Raw genomic sequence first — 16,969 nt, 5'->3', positions numbered from 1 at the left:
ATTTGATATTGTTTGTTTTCATCATGTCAATTTGATATTGTTTGTTTTATTATGTTAATTTGATATTGTTTGTTTTCATCATGTCAATTTGATATTGTTTGTTTTATTATGTTTGCTTATGTTTATATTGTTTGTTTTCATGATATTAATTTGATATTGTTTGTTTTCATGATCTTAATTTGATATTGTTTGTTTTCGTCATGTTAATTTGATACTGTTTGTTTTCGCGACCTTTTTAATAGATATTGTATGTTCTCGTGATGTTGATTTGATATTTTTATTTTCGTGACGTTAACTTGATATTGCTTATTTTCCTAATGTTAATATGATATTTTTATTCTCGTGATGTTAACTTGATATTGTTTGTTTTCCTAATGTTAATTTGATATTGTTTGTTTTCATAATGTTAATTTGATATTGTTTGTTTTCATAATGTTAATTTGATATTGTTTGTTTTCATCATGTTAATTTGATATTGTTATTCTCCTGACGTTAATTTGATATTGTTTGTTTTCCTAATGTTAATTTGATATTGTTTGTTTTCATCATGTTAATTTGATGTTTTTATTCTCTTGACGTTAATTTGATATTGTTTATTTTCATAATGTTAATTTGATATTGTTTATTTTCATAATGTTAATTTGGTGTTGTTTATTTTCATAATGTTAATTTGATATTGTCTATTCTCCTGTATTTAATTTGATATTGTTTGTTTTCCTAATGTGAATTTGATATTGTTTATTTTCATAATGTTAATTTGATATTGTTTATTTTCATAATGTTAATTTGATATTGTCTATTCTCCTGTATTTAATTTGATATTGTTTATTTTCATAATGTTAATTTGATATTGTCTATTCTCCTGGCGTCAACTTGTTAGTTTATTCTCCTGTATTTAATTTGATATTGTTTGTTTTCCTAATGTGAATTTGATAGTGTTTGTTTTCATAATGTTAATTTGATATTGTTTGTTTTCATCATGTTAATTTGATATTTTTATTCTCGTGATGTTAACTTGATATTGTTTGTTTTTCTAATGTTAATTTGATATTGTTTGTTTCATCATGTTAATTTGATATTGTTTGTTTTCATCATGTTAACTTGATATTGTTTGTTTTCCTAATGTTAATTTGATATTGTTTGTTTTCCTCATGTTAATTTGATATTTTTATTATCTTGACGTTAATTTGATATTGTTTATTTTCATAATGTTAATTTGATATTGTCTATTCTCCTGGTGTCAACTTGTTAGTTTATTCTCCTGTATTTAATTTGATGTTGTTTGTTTTCCTAATGTGAATTTGATATTGTTTGTTTTCATCATGTTAATTTGATATTGTTTGTTTTCATCATGTTAATTTGATATTGTTTATTTTCATCATGTTAATTTGATATTTTTATTCTCGTGATGTTAACTTGATATTGTTTGTTTTCCTAATGTTAATTTGATATTGTTTGTTTTCATCATGTTAATTTGATATTTTTATTATCTTGACGTTAATTTGATATTGTTTATTTTCATAATGTTAATTTGATATTGTCTATTCTCCTGGTGTCAACTTGTTAGTTTATTCTCCTGTATTTAATTTGATGTTGCCTTTTATTGTGATGTAAATTTAATATTGTTTGTTTTCGTGAGACTCACACTCGACCTAAGATGTTCGGTTCGTCTTCACGTGCATGGTACTCGTCGGCTGCTTTGTCTCCTTTCCGTTTTCTGGAGAAGATGATAAAGGCGCAACCAGACGAGAGGTACACAGAAAACACAACCCAAGCTAAGCCAAACGAATACCCGTATCTCCAGATCGATCCCTTCGGGTGACGAACCCTCAAAAAATGTTCTTCGTATCGAACGGAATTAGTAAGGACCTCGATGACAACCAGAACTGTTGCAGCTGTCAGAAGGTAAAAAAAAAAAAAAAATTAAGTAAACTTAATTCAACCTTCTTGAAAGTATGATCATAAAAGTATCACTTTTAACATAAAGAGCGATTTAATTATTTTATTATTCACAAAATATGTGTGCAGCGTATGATAAATTATCTTAACCAAATTGGACGTCTGCTTTGGATCTAAATCCCGACACTCATATTACGTTGGGGGGTTAGTAATTAATTTCCTTGTCACTTTCTACTTTATGTGCAGCGAAGGGGTTATAGTCTGATGATTTACGCGGGTAATATATTGAAATGTTATTTGTAATTTGTTTGTTTTTTTTAGTACAAAGCCACACAATGGGCTATCTTTGCTGTGCCCACCCGAGGTTATCGTAACCAGGTTATCAGCGTTCTAAACCTTCAGACTTACCACTGAGCCACTGAGAGGTATTTGCAACTTGACCAGCTGAAGGTTTAGTTAGAACTGGAATTGGCCTAGTGGTTACCATTCTCGGACTCGGAATCTGAGGGTTCTGAGTTCGCGACCCGTTGCCATTTAAAAGGCGTTCTGCACTTCGGTGCCGTAGGTATGCTATAAGAGTGACAGTTAAATCCCACTGTTTGATTAGAGTATCTCAAGATTTAGCGGTATGGAGTTGTTGTTTGCTATAAAGCATAAAACTACACATCTGCCCACCACGGATATCGAACCCCCCCTCCCCCGTCTTCTAGCAGTATAAGTCCGCAGCCATACCACTGTGCCACTGGGGGGGGGGGGAGGTGTATGCAAAGATACTTTGTGATCAGCGAAAATTTCAAAACAAACAGAGGCTCCGTTTTCTGCCTTCTTGATCGTTTGACTCGACGATTCTATGGACCAAGAAATCATAGTTCTATTTATAAAACTATTGTTTTTGTAGTTAAAAGTTTATTTTGGTTGTTTAATGTATTGAAACTGTTCAAATGTATGGTCGAGCAGACAATAAGTGCATTCTTTAGAAGCTTGTGCATTTGCAAATTAATTAGTAACTCAAGAGAAAAGTTGTCATAAGCTCGTGTTTATTGCTTCTTATTCTTTATGTTCGTACGGCAATAAAAGACAAGACTTTGCCATTTAAGTGCGAAGTGTTTTCATTCACATTCCAACTGCTGGTATAATGACGTTTACTAATTACTAGGCTGGAGAGAAGAAGCAGAAACCATTGAAATTAATCTTCAGTAAAGGAGTTATGCGTTATTCAACGGCATCTATTCAGTTACTTATGGAATAAAACAGTCAAATAAGATGTTGCAATAATTTCAAAATTTGCATATTAGTTTTCCGATATATAAATGTTTATACGTATGTGTGTGTGTGTTTGTTTGTTTATTATGCAGTTAAGTGTAAGGTAACATTGGTTGAAGTTGAGAGAGTGTGAGAAAGCGGCCAGCCTTTGGTCAGCATTCGAGGAATTATGGGATTATAGTACTTTAAGTCGTTGGAAAATTACTGGAGGTCGTCTTTCTAAGTTCATCCGATATGAAGAATACAAGATCCTATAGTTATCAAACGTTACAATGCGATATATGTGGAATAGGTATAAGGTCAGAAAGAATGGGACTGGTTCAGCATGAGTTTGAGAAAGGAGTATAAAAAGACAGGAGTTCAACGAAAAAAAAACAAGACCGAGAGATGTGAGAGGGAATGAATAGACCAACAAATGCAAAGGAAGAAAGTAATATGATGCCAGTAAGAAACACAACCTAGTTCCAAATCTCTGTGTTATTGATTACCAGTAATAAACAAGTATTGGTTATGTTTATATTGGTATGAGTCAATTCCTGATAGGAATAAGTACATCGTAAATAAAGTTCATGTGTTGAATTTCGCTACACGAGGGCTATTTGACCTAGCCGTCCCTAATTTAACAGTGGAAGACTGAAGGGAAGACAGCTATTCATCACCACCCACCGCCAACTCTTGGGCTACTCTTTTACCAACGAATAGTAGGATTGACCATCACATTATAATGCCCCCACATCTGAAAGGGCGTAGAATTGACCGTAACATTATAACGCCCCACGAATGAAAGGGCGAGCATGTTTGATGAGACGGGGATTCGAACCCACGACCCTCAGATTGCGAGTCAAGCGCCCTAATCACCTGGCCATGCCCCATGAAAAGGAAAAGCGAAGTGCGTGAATAGCATAATCATACCAATGTTGCATCTTTTGTTCTTGTATTTTACAATAGTAAAATCAGAAGGTCGATTCCCTACGCCAGACGGAGCGCACATAAGCCACCCATTACTTATCTTTGAAATAAAACAAAAACAAGAACATTTTATCTCCTGGTGGATCAGTGGTAAGTTAACGGACTTAAACCGCTAATATCCGGGGATATAATCCACGAGGTGGACGTAGATAGCTCATACAAGACAGGCAAACCTTGTATATATATTTTTTTCTTTAAGTTCCATACAGTCCAGTAGTGATTTAACAATCATTGCATAATTAATAAAGCTACGCGTATAAGTTTCTATTTGAATGTGTAAAACAGCAACGACTTCGTTTATACTTATAGTATTACAAAAAAAAAAAAGTTACTTGAAACAAATCATGTGAGGAAACCTGCCCAGTTTGCTGATTGTTGAAACACAATAAATCACGAAACTCTTGCTTCCTTATAATGTTGTACTTGACATGACTTACAGATTAACAAACGATTGATCTTGTAATGTTATGAAAAGTGTAAGGCCAAGATGAGATGATCCTATTATTTAATATGCTCTGAACATATACGAGTCAAAAGTGCGAAGCCACCGAGCCACGCTGTCCCCAGTGTATTCCTTCACAACCATCTGGCTATATATATATATACATAATTACGAGTCAAAAGTGCGAAGTTACCGAGCCACGCTGTCCCCTACGTATTCCTTCACAACCATCTGGCTATATATATATAGGAATACGTAGTGGACAGCGTGGCTCGGTAACTTCGCACTTTTGACAAGTATATGTATGTATGTATATATATATATATATATTTAGCCAGATGGTTGTGAAGGAATACGTAGGGGACAGCGTGGCTCGGTAACTTCGCACTTTTGACACGTATAAGTATGTAACTTATGAACCTGTGAGCTTGAGGATTTATAAAGCTAAAATCTTGGTTTAATACCAGCGGTATGATCAGCGCAGATAGCTCATGCTATCACATAAGCGGAAAAACAGCGTACATTATATTCCTCTCTGGTGTCAAAATCTGACGAAACTTGAAGTAAAAATGTAGGAGTAAAAGTCAAACTATTTACACCGTGTCTCTAGAACTCAGCAGTTCGTCTACGGATCTTTTTCATTTAAGTTTCCGTTTCGTTTTTTAGTTATTTCACGTTTAACAGAAAAAGAGCTTGTCTGGCAACCGCTCTTTTATGAAAGTTTTCTCGTGTCATGACTCGGCTGTTGATTCAAACAAAAGGCACGCTCTTGTAATGAGATCTTTAAAGAAGGAAAAACAAACAAGTAATTACTGTATTATTCCAGTATGGAGACTTCCATTTCTCGCATCTAACAAATATATTATTTCAGAACGATAAGAACTGACCTCTCCATGAGCCATTCATCCTCTCGATTCTTTGTGGATCTACAAATAAGTTCTATATAAATGTTGTTTTACTTACTTTATTTGATAAAGACACATAGTTTACGAAACTGATAGTAAACCACAATACGATAACGTTACAAAACTGATATTACTCTTTGAAATCAAACATTTAATATATAGTCTCTAAGAAAAATGTATACATGGTTTCATGACAATTGGAAATCACGCAGGATCAACGATAAATAAATCACACAATAACAAACCCAATAACCCTAGTCTGGTATCTCTTTATACACAGTTTTATATTATTTGAGATGTGGAACTAAGGGAAAGTAAAGATGTTATTATGGTAAATTTCAAATCTTACCTGTTGATCTTGTATTGAGAGAATGAAAATATTCTACATACAAAATAACAATTTCTAATGAGTTATTAATGGTAAAAGTTTTAGTTTCTTCGGTTGTTTGAAACAGAATATTATTGGTAAGTTAAAATTGAACATTCTGAGTTTTTTCAAACTCTGTACCGTTTCATTCTGGACTTTCTAGAACATTCATTAGGTGAGGAGACACTCCTCTGTAAGAAGCTTTGTATCCGTTCAAGAAGAGGTCCTAATTTCCTGACCATACGTGTAGTAGATACCGGCATTCTTGGGGATCCACTTATAAAGGGTTTCTAATTTCCTAACACTACGTGTAGCAGATACCGGCATTCTTGGGTATCCACTTATAAAGGGTTTCTAATTTCCTAACACTACGTGTAGTAGATACCGGCATTCTTGGGTATCCACTTATAAAGGGTTTCTAATTTCCTAACACGACGTGTAGTAGATACCGGCATTCTTGGGTATCCACTTATAAAGGGTTCCTAATTTCCTGACCATACGTGTAGTAGATACCGGCATTCTTGGGTATCCACTTATAAAGGGTTTCTAATTCCCTAACACAACGTGTAGTAGATAACGACATTCTTGGGTATCCACTTATAAAGGGTTTCTAATTTCCTAACACTACGTGTAGTAGATACCGGCATTTTTGGGTATCCACTTATAAAGGGTTTCTAATTTCCTAACAGTACGTGTAGTAGATAACGGTATTCTTGGGTATCCACTTATAAAGGGTTTCTGATTTCCCAACACTACGTGCAGTAGATAACGGCATTCTTGGGTATCCACTTATAAACGGTTTCTAATTTCCTAACACTAAGTGTAGTAGATACCGGTATTCATGTACACGGACTTGCAATTCATTAGCTTAACATTAGGAGAAAACAGTAAATTAATGAGATTATTATTTCTTCAGAGAAAGTGCTGTCATGAGCATTTTTATCACACTGAATGAGAAGCATCTATAAAACATGAGGTTAAAATTTCATACTTTGCTGAAATTAGTTGACAAAAACAAGCTACCTGTCATAAAGTGGATTCCTCCGGCTAGTCTCTTGAACATGTACCTGGGCTCTGCAAATGTGTACAAGTTACCTGTCATAAAGTGGACTCCTCCGGCCAGTCTCTGGAACATATACCTGGGTTCTGTAAATGTGTACAAGTTACCTGTCATAAAGTGGACTCCTCCGGCTAGTCTCTTGAACATGTACCTTAATCCACTTTATAACAGGTAACTTTTACACATTTACAGAACCCAGGTACATGTTCCAGAGACTAGCCGGAGGAGTCCACTTTATAACAGGTAACTTTTACACATTTACAGAACCCAGGTACATGTTCCAGAGACTAGCCGGAGGAATCCACTTTATAACAGGTAACTTTTACACATTTACAGAACCAAGGTATATGTTCCAGAGACTAGCCGGAGGAATCCACTTTATAACAGGTAACTTTTACACATTTACAGAACCCAGGTACATGTTCCAGAGACTGGCCGGAGGAGTCGACTTTATGACAGGTAACTTTTACACATTTACAGAACCGCCTCCGGCTAGTCTCTGGAACATGTACCTGGGTTCTGTAAATGTGTAAAAGTTACCTGTTATAAAGTGGACTCCTCCGGCTAGTCTCTTGAACATGTACCTGGGTTCTGTGAATGTGTAAACAGAAAACCCAACACCCATCAACATCAAACACAAACTGATGACAGAGAAAGCTGTTTCCGTTCTTGTGTAATCTGAGAAATACATAATACCAATCTTGATAATATATATATAACACATTAACAAACACGTGAAATTAACAATTGATTAATGATAACATTGATTGTAAATTGTTGTCCAAGTTTCAACAAACACACATACATGGTAATAATCTGTGGTTTAAGTTTCAACAAACACACATACACGGTAATAATCTGTGGTCTAAGTTTCAACAAACACACATACACGGTAATAATATGTGGTCTAAGTTTCAACAAACACACATACATGGTAATAATCTGTGGTTTAAGTTTCAACAAACACACATACACGGTAATAATATGTGGTCTAAGTTTCAACAAACACACATACATGGTAATAATCTGTGGTTTAAGTTTCAACAAATAAACATACATGGTAATAATCTGTGGTCTAAGTTTCAACAAACACACATACATGGTAATAACCTGTTGTCCAAGTTTCAACAAACAAACATACATTGTAATAGTCTGAGGTCTAAGTTTCAACAAATAAACATACATGGTAATAATCTGTGGTCTAAGTTTCAACAAACAAATACACACGGTAATAACCTGTTGTCCAAGTTTCAACAAACAAACATACACGGTAATAATCTGTGGTCTAAGTTTCAACAAACAAATACACAGGTAATAATCTGTGGTCTAAGTTTCAACAAACACACATACACGGTAATAATCTGTGGTCTAAGTTTCAACAAACACACATACACGGTAATAATCTGTGGTCTAAGTTTCAACAAACACACATACACGGTAATAATCTGTGGTCTAAGTTTCAACAAACACACATACACGGTAATAATATGTGGTCTAAGTTTCAACAAACACACATACATGGTAATAATCTGTGGTTTAAGTTTCAACAAACACACATACACGGTAATAATCTGTGATAGCTATTTGTTTCCTGTAAGCACTTTACTGTGCTAAACCTTATGTCTTCAGGTGGGACTTGTTTAATACATCTTAGTAACGCTAGGTGAATCATTCAAGCCCATTCGCTTTAATTATAAACAAGACTTAACGTTTAGAGTTATATTTTTTAAAAACCGTTGTAGTGAGCTTGGTATTAGCATCACACACACATCAGTGGATTTCCATAGACGTAGATTCGTATAAGAACTATAATGGCTAATAGGTTTACTAATTTTAAACATTCCATTAATAACTGGTCCAGAATGAATCTCCAGAAGGAAAGGTGAATGAACAGAAATTACGAGCACACCTTTTAGTAAGCTGCTGACAAACGTCCAACCAGTAAGACGATTTGTCAACATTAGTAATATATATCAATAATTTGTACGCATCAGCTCGTAACAAAAGTATATGACAAAATTAATGATTAATTGTGCTAATTGTAATTAATCTGGAGACACAAACGACTTGTCGACTGTAGCAGCACCAAACGTACTAATTGCTATCCCAACGGTAGTTTCTGACAGCTGCATCTCGAATATGTATTTTGTAAGTAGTTGTTGTACTAGCTGATGGTATATGTATATATACACAACACTTCGCAACCGTTAAAGACTCGTTGACGTTCATTAACTTATAACACTTCACAACCATTAGAGACTCTTTGACGTTCATTAACTGTGGTGTCTTTGTAAGGAAGTTAAGCCTCTTGAGCGATTTCTGAGATAGCGTTTAAAACTGATAAGCGACGCTTCTAATCAAAAATCGTAACACTTGTTTAGAGCCAGTAAATGTCTACGTTACATCTCTGAGAGAGATGATAACATTTAACAGAAAAGTTCCCTGCGTATCTTAATGTAAGCTAATGCAGAGTACATGCTAACGTCAAGATATCAGTGTGAAATCTTGCTGAAATAAGCTTTTAGGCTGGAAATTTCTTTCTTTTCCAAATCTGCTTTTATTATGTTATACAAATTTATTAAGATATACCGTTTAAGTGAAATATTAATTCTTCGTGGCTAATTTGTTTATTTTCTGAGCTATATTCCTAAACTGATGCAAATAATATCTACAGCTTTCATGCAACTACGTTTATTAACAAGGAAAACTTACCATGGCTTCGTTTACAACAGTGATTGGTTTATTAATATTGTTCAACTTTAAAGAATCTCATATCAAAATATAATTTCAAAGTTACATCAAGTAGGAATGTCTATGAGTTTCAGATGTGTTTGAAATTGATATAATTATCATATATTCCTGCCCAATACGAGTAAGATCTCAGACAAATAATTTATTTAAAAAGTTTTGCTATCTATACCGGACGTGAACAACCCTGCCTTTTTAAATTATAAGACTCCTAGTTACATATTAAAAACACAACAACGTAAAACAACAATACCATTAATCCTCTTGTGTGTTTCTACGTAAAATAAAAAAAAGAGATATTTCACCCAATTATTATTGTAATTTTTTTACACTTAGTATTGTAAGAAGCAAGAACATTGACTTATGCAATACGTAAACCATACCGTTAATAAAATGTATAAAAACATTTCGTTAATTTGGGGGCAGATAAAACAATATATGACTGAAATGTAATTCAAACAAACAAATTTTTAATACAAGCTCTTATCTGCTATATAAAGCAAAGAGTGTGTGTGTGTGTGTGTGTGTGTGTCCGGGAAAAAATACATTGTCGTATATCTATCATTTCATATCTGTTCCTTATACGTCTCCACACTTCTTGATAAATCCGCACCAAACTCTATACAGTGATACAGGATGACACGAGGAAGATCATGAAGGGGTGGGGGTTAAACCCCACATCTTCTATGTAATTAAACGTCAATACGTGCGAGTATCTGTTCCTTACACGTTGTCACATTTCTTGATCAATGAACACCAAACTTGACACAGTGATATAGGATGATATGAGGGAGGCCATGAGGAGGGTTTGATAGAATTCTTGAAAAAAGTATGTCTTTCTTTTTAGTATTGGTACCTTTATGTATTTGTATTGCATTTGTAATGTTTATTATGTAAAAACAAAAATAGAAGCACAATTTCCTATCCGTTGTTTCAAATGAGTTTTGATTTAATCCGTCCAACGGACGGGTACTCCAGCTAGTAGTACATAAGGCTCTTACTGACGAAGCATGATTCGTAGATGGGTAGCTTGTGTGGTATTACATTATAATAAGACTAGTAACAGCCTTATTGTGATGCATTATCAAACAAGACAACGATCAACCTATATTAAAGGATAATCGAACAATTTAATTGGTGACAATATTGAATCTATTTTTACTCTAAAAGGCAGTTCTGGATAGCTTCATGAATTTTGAGCCATAAATACTCAAAAGGCTGACATAATAATACCTTGTGTTTGGTTAATCATCTCAAAAGGCTGACATAATAACACCTTGTGTTTGGTTAATCATTAGTCCTGTCGTGAGTATGCATTTACACCCACATTTCCTCGAATATTTAATGCCAGTTAAAATGTCATTATGTCTTTAGAGACGCAAAAAAGAAAAGTCAGATATTTTGTTTTATATTGATAAGTGCCAGAATAATTTAAAAATAAAACATATATATGAATTAATCTCTCTTTTATTTCAATGATTCTTTATGATTCAGTAAATATTCTTATACCAACACCTTGATAGCTTTGATCAAATTATCAATAAATCCAATATCCTAGATTTGACTGGTTGACTCGGGGTTTTATATATATATATATATCTCATGAAACATTTTAGTTTTTAATACCTTTACAGCTTTACAGGGTAGTCATCGTATTCGCCCTCGTTTCTAGGAGAATAAATGGAAATTGGACATATAAGTATCCAAGTTAGTCTTTAATTTTTTCACGTACATTTGGATCGATATTCTTTTATCGTCCAAAAATGATTCTAAATCCCGAAGTTTTTGGGTTTTTTTGTAGATGTTTGAACCTATTATTCTTTAAGGAAGAGATCCATGAGTGGCAATGTTCGTTTGCTTATGTCTTAATAAGTTCTAAGTGTGACGTAATAACATAGAAAATCAATGACATTTTACTTATTTGAAATACTAATCCAGATACAGATTGACAAAATCTGAAAATAGAAAAAATTAGTCAAGATTTCTACCAAACAACCAATATGTAATGAAGGTCATCTTGCCGAAACAGTGACTTTTTTTCTTTACAGTTATTTTCTTATTTGCCCACCCCCAGTGGCACAGCAACAAGTCTGCGTACTTATAACGCTAGAAACCGGGTTTCGACACCCAGGTTGGCCACCGCACAGCTAGCTCAATGTGCTTAATTAATTGTCTTTCACACAAGTATTCTTAGAGCTTTTCTGTTTGTTTGTTTGTTTTAAATTTCGCGCAAAGCTACACGAGGGCTATCTGCGCTAACCGTCCCTAATTTAGCAGTGTAAGACTAGAGGGAAGGCAGCTAGTCATCACCACCCACCGCCAACTCTTGGGCTACTCTTTTACCAACGAATAGTGGGATTGACCGTCACATTATTACGCCCCCACGGCTGGAAGGGTGAGCATATTTGGTGGGACGGGGATTCGAACCCGCGACCCTCAGATTGCGAGTCGAGCTCCCTAACCACCTGGCCATGCTGGGCCGAGCTTCTCTGAATAGACGGATTACAAAATCCTTTTTCGCGATAAATATTACAATTCATAAATTCTGTCATGTATTTTACTCCCCACAAAGGTTTGTTTGTTTGGTTTGTTTAGAATTTCGCGCAAAGGGAATGCAACACCACCCACCACCATCTCTTGGGCTACTCTTTACTAACAAATAATGGAACTAACCATCATATTTTTACGCCCCCCAAGGCTGAAAGGCAAGCATTTTCGGAGACAAGGATTCGAACCCACGACTCTCAGATTGCAAGTCGAGCGCCCTAGCCACCAGGCTATGCGAGGCTTCCCAACAAAGGAAACAGGTTACCATAAGCAAAAGTCTCACGTTTTTAATAGTACGACATTTTAAGAAGATTATATATATATATAATTTATAAGCACAGGAAAAGTAACGTCATTAATTTTCAAGAAATTATTAAAAGTAATCAATGTCTTTTGATCAATACTCTGGCCAAACTGCATACTTTACATTATGAAGTAATGAGTTAGAACAAAAATCTACCACTTGAATAAAGTTTTATTTATGAACATGTACGTAGGGGAAGGTGGGTAAGACGACCACCTTAACTTTGAATACGGTTTTCACTAGTTAAGATGAGTGTCAATAAAAAGTAAAAAGGTTCTAAAATGAACGTTGTTTATCCTAAATATCTCTTCTAGAGACAATTTTACATATAACTTATAAGGTTGGATCCCCAAAATGTCTCCCTCCAATCTTACGTATAACAACTGCAATTTAGAATAAATGCTGCATTAAGCAACTGAATTTGAATTGGAAAATCGTCATTTAAATGTTCCAAGCATGGATTAGGAAGGCTGAGCTACTCGCAAGTTATGCATTGTCTAAGATACAGGGTAAAATAGCATGGGTACTAGTGTAGGATAAGACGGCCCCATGAACCGTCCATCTCATATAAATACAACCGTGCTATGCGCAGTATTAACGTTGCCTTTGTTTGACGTCAGCTTTTTGGATTTTGCTACATACCTCTTCGATTAGTTGTGCCATTAAAGGAGTAAAGTTTTATTGGATGCCAAAATCAAACCGTTTGTCCAATTGTTATCCATCTTTAAAAGGTTCGTCTGTGTTCCTTTATCAAATTTCAACCATCTCCTTTCAACATCTGTGACACCAAACAGACAGATGGAAAACTGTACTTTATATACGTATACTAGGTTCTTGTTCAACGCACGTGCAAGGCACGCAGACCTCAGGAGGTAAAACAGAGGTCAGATACGAACAATGATCTTCTCTGTGAGTTCTCATGGGTTTCCAAGACTACGTGCTACATTATAGTATATAGGGGAGGACGGTCGAGTCCAAATAAACTGGAAGTAAAATAAATATATTGTCGTAAAATGGTACAATATTAACAATGTTTGTGAACAGAAACTAATGAAATATGTGAGTTCTCATGGGTTTCCAAGACTACGTGCTACATTATAGGATATAGGGGAGGACGGTCGAGTCCAGATAAACTGCAAGTAAAATAAATATATTGTCGTAAAATGGTACAATATTAACAATGTTTGTTAACAGAAACTAATGAAATGTGTGAGTTCTCATGGGTTTCCAAGATTACGTGTTACATTATAGTATATATAGGGAAGGACGGTCGAGTCCAAATAAACTGGAAGTAAAATAAATATATTGTCGTAAATTGGTACAATATTAACAATGTTTGTTAACAGAAACTAATGAAATATGTGAGTTCTCATGGGTTTCCAAGACTACGTGCTACATTATAGGATATAGGGGAGGACGGTCGAGTCCAGATAAACTGCAAGTAAAATAAATATATTGTCGTAAAATGGTACAATATTAACAATGTTTGTTAACAGAAACTAATGAAATATGTGAGTTTTCAGAGTACTGTTGCAAAAAATATAGGCACGCTTCTGTGTTAGAAACTTCTAAGTCGTTGTTTGTCAATTTACTATTGTATTAGCAATACGTGCTTCCGTACAAAACTGTTAAAATTTATCCTTGCGTTAACTTTTCATGTTACGACAAGGATAAAGTGGTAGACAATCTTCCCATTGGAATATGGTATAACATAGACAATTACATGATACATTTTCATTGGACTGAAACAACAACAACAACATCTAACTCAAATTATCAGAAATGATTCATCCATAAACTACGATCCTCTGTAGTTTTTAGTTTTCCGCTAAACCTCAGAACTTATACTTTTAGTAGTAAAACATACGTTTATACACAAAGCAGAATGTGCTTTTCAACAATGGTAGAGTAATTTAGTGACACGTTCTGCTAAGTTGTACGTCCATAGAGATAGCGTTCAAAATCCTAGCCATTACTTTAAATCCAATAAAAATTCGACGTGACAGTCTTTCAAGTTCCACGTGCTTATGGATAACAACAGTTTTAAATTTTCTGACACATTTTCAGATATTGAGATATATTATTCTAAAAAAAAAATTTACATCACCAATGAGGTATACATATTTACCCTGTATAGAACAGTGTACAATAAAGATTTAGTTTCATATAGATAAGCTCGTTTTGAAAGAAATATCGTTATAAAATAAATGACAGTTACTGGCCACTTTAAATTACCTCAAATTTGGTTGTTAAGTGGGATTATTTTGACTGTTTCCTTCTCATTCTCCACTCTCAAAATGTGGGGGAAGAAAATGACTGTTCACAAGATGTCACGTAAAGTAAAAATATTAATTCATTTTGAGCTTCAATGAATAAATTTCCATGTAAATAAGCACATGTGTCCTTACCTCTTCTTCGCCCATACGGCTCATTATTCCGCTCACCATTAATTGAAATTTAACCCTATGCCTCGAGCAGGGTGAAGGAGGCTTGTTTAATCTTAGAGCACCCTTGATTAGTAATTATTTCTTAGGAGATAATTATTTTTAAATCAAAATAACTGCCAAGAACAACAACAACACATGTGTCCTCGTGTTTAAAAAAAATAATCAGAGGTTGTTAAGATTTCCTGACTCTATCGTTTATTTAAGCAATAAATCACCTGAATATGGTCAAATATCTCGCGATAATATTTCCTTTTGATTTGTGTGGTTTACTATCTGCATTTTAGAAATGCTTTATTATCTTTTTCATTTCTCGTCTTTTAACCCTCAAGTGCCAGAGTTCAAAATACGTTTTTTATGAAGTATATAACGACATCCTAAACAGGCTTAGCCTGGAATGGTGGAATCTGAAGGACTCTGGATCCGCACTTTGGGAGCGCACTTGTGTCATAAGAGTGACAATCAAATCCCGTTATTCGACTAGAGTTGCCCAAGTGTTGGCGGTGAGTGCTTTTGAGTAGATACTCTCCATCTAGTCTATTAGTAGACAGATAGGGATAAGTAGCACAGACAGCTCATCTTTCACTTTGCAGCATCCGAAACAAACAAATAGTAAACTCTAGAGGGCGCATTTGTTAGTAAATTTATTTATGTATTATATAAGGTTGTGTATTCTTTTGTACAAGAAAGCTTTGTTATGAACAAACGCTGTATAATTATATTTATATATATATATACATATAAACCCATTTATAATATGAGCTATAGAAATACATTATACAAATTAAATTGAGGAAGTAAATACGAACCAATATATCCTCAGCATCTTGTACTGCTATTTCTTCGTTTCCAATATTTTTCCCCAATGTATTGCAAAGGAGACTTTAAAATGCAAGTACCGCTGGCGGGAAATATTACCACAAGTAGAAGGCATGCGGACAAATAAAAAAGCATTTACAGTCTGATTTATTTGTATAATAGGTCACAAAACGCTTTAGTTTAAAGAAAATTTAAGTAGCGGAGTCAAATGGCCTAAAAGACATTTACCCAAAGGATCAATTTCACAAACCAAAAGCTGGATATAGGCTCGCATGTTCATATCTTTTTCTTTGAAGTTAAGCACAAAGCTACACAATGGTCTATCTGTGCTCTGCCCGCCACGGGTATCGAGACCCAGATTCTAGTGTTGTAAGTCCGCAGACATACCGCTGTGCTACAGGGGGGGGGGAGCTGTTTATATCTGCTTATCTTGAGAAAAAGTTAATGAAACATCTGAGCAGGTTTGTCAACGTACTACATCAAAATTGTCTCCCCCGGTGGAATAGTGATAAGTTTATTGTTTTACGATGCTAGAGTCCGGGGTTCGATCCCCCCGGGGGACATAGCAGATAGCCCAACGGGGCTTTGTTATAAAGAAATGTACAAACAGCCAAGATATCAACAATTATATCGTGTATCTAGTATTTGTATTTCACTGGAACATCATGAACGTCTATAGAACCATGTAAATAATAAAGACGTAATGAACAAAGTTTCTGTGCATCGAAATATCAACTCTCAGTACTTTTCTTTTTAAATTCATGTGTAAGCATATGTTTAAAATATACATTGTAAACACGACCTGGTGGTTAGGGTCGCAATCTGTGGGTAGCGGGTTCGAATCCCATCAACAAACATCCACGCCCGTGGGATTGTTATAATGTGACGGTCAATCCCACTAGTCGTTGGTAAAGGCCCGGCATGGCCAGGTGGTTATGGCACTCGACTCGCAATCTGTGGGTAGCGGGTTCGAATCCCATCAACAAACATCCACGCCCGTGGGATTGTTATAATGTGACGGTCAATCCCACTAGTCGTTGGTAAAGGCCCGGCATGGCCAGGTGGTTATGGCACTCGACTCGCAATCTGAGGGTAGCGGGTTCGAATCCCATCAACAAACATCCACGCCCGTGGGATTGTTATAATGTGACGGTCAATCCCACTAGTCGTTGGTAAAGGCCCGGCATGGCCAGGTGGTTATG

General features: G+C 35.0%; 1 protein-coding gene across 1 annotated transcript in view; it reads right to left on the bottom strand.

Annotated features, from left to right (window-relative positions):
• Nucleotides 1–1,645: 1,645 nt before the first annotated feature.
• Nucleotides 1,646–16,969, bottom strand: part of LOC106471433 (transmembrane protein 114-like) — a gene marked incomplete at its 3' end in the record, with an annotated part of 30,583 nt that continues 15,259 nt past the window's right edge. The window contains exons 3-4 of the mRNA XM_013932035.2: nt 7,446–7,583; nt 1,646–1,895 (exon numbers count right to left, since the gene is read on the bottom strand). Coding sequence (XP_013787489.1) covers nt 1,646–1,895; nt 7,446–7,583 — 388 coding nt within the window. The remainder of the gene's footprint in view (nt 1,896–7,445; nt 7,584–16,969) is intronic.

The sequence above is a fragment of the Limulus polyphemus genome, unplaced genomic scaffold (assembly GCF_000517525.1).
Source record: "Limulus polyphemus unplaced genomic scaffold, Limulus_polyphemus-2.1.2 Scaffold4623, whole genome shotgun sequence".
Taxonomy (NCBI): Eukaryota; Metazoa; Arthropoda; class Merostomata; order Xiphosura; family Limulidae; genus Limulus; species Limulus polyphemus.
This window is presented reverse-complemented; position numbering and strand designations above follow the sequence as displayed.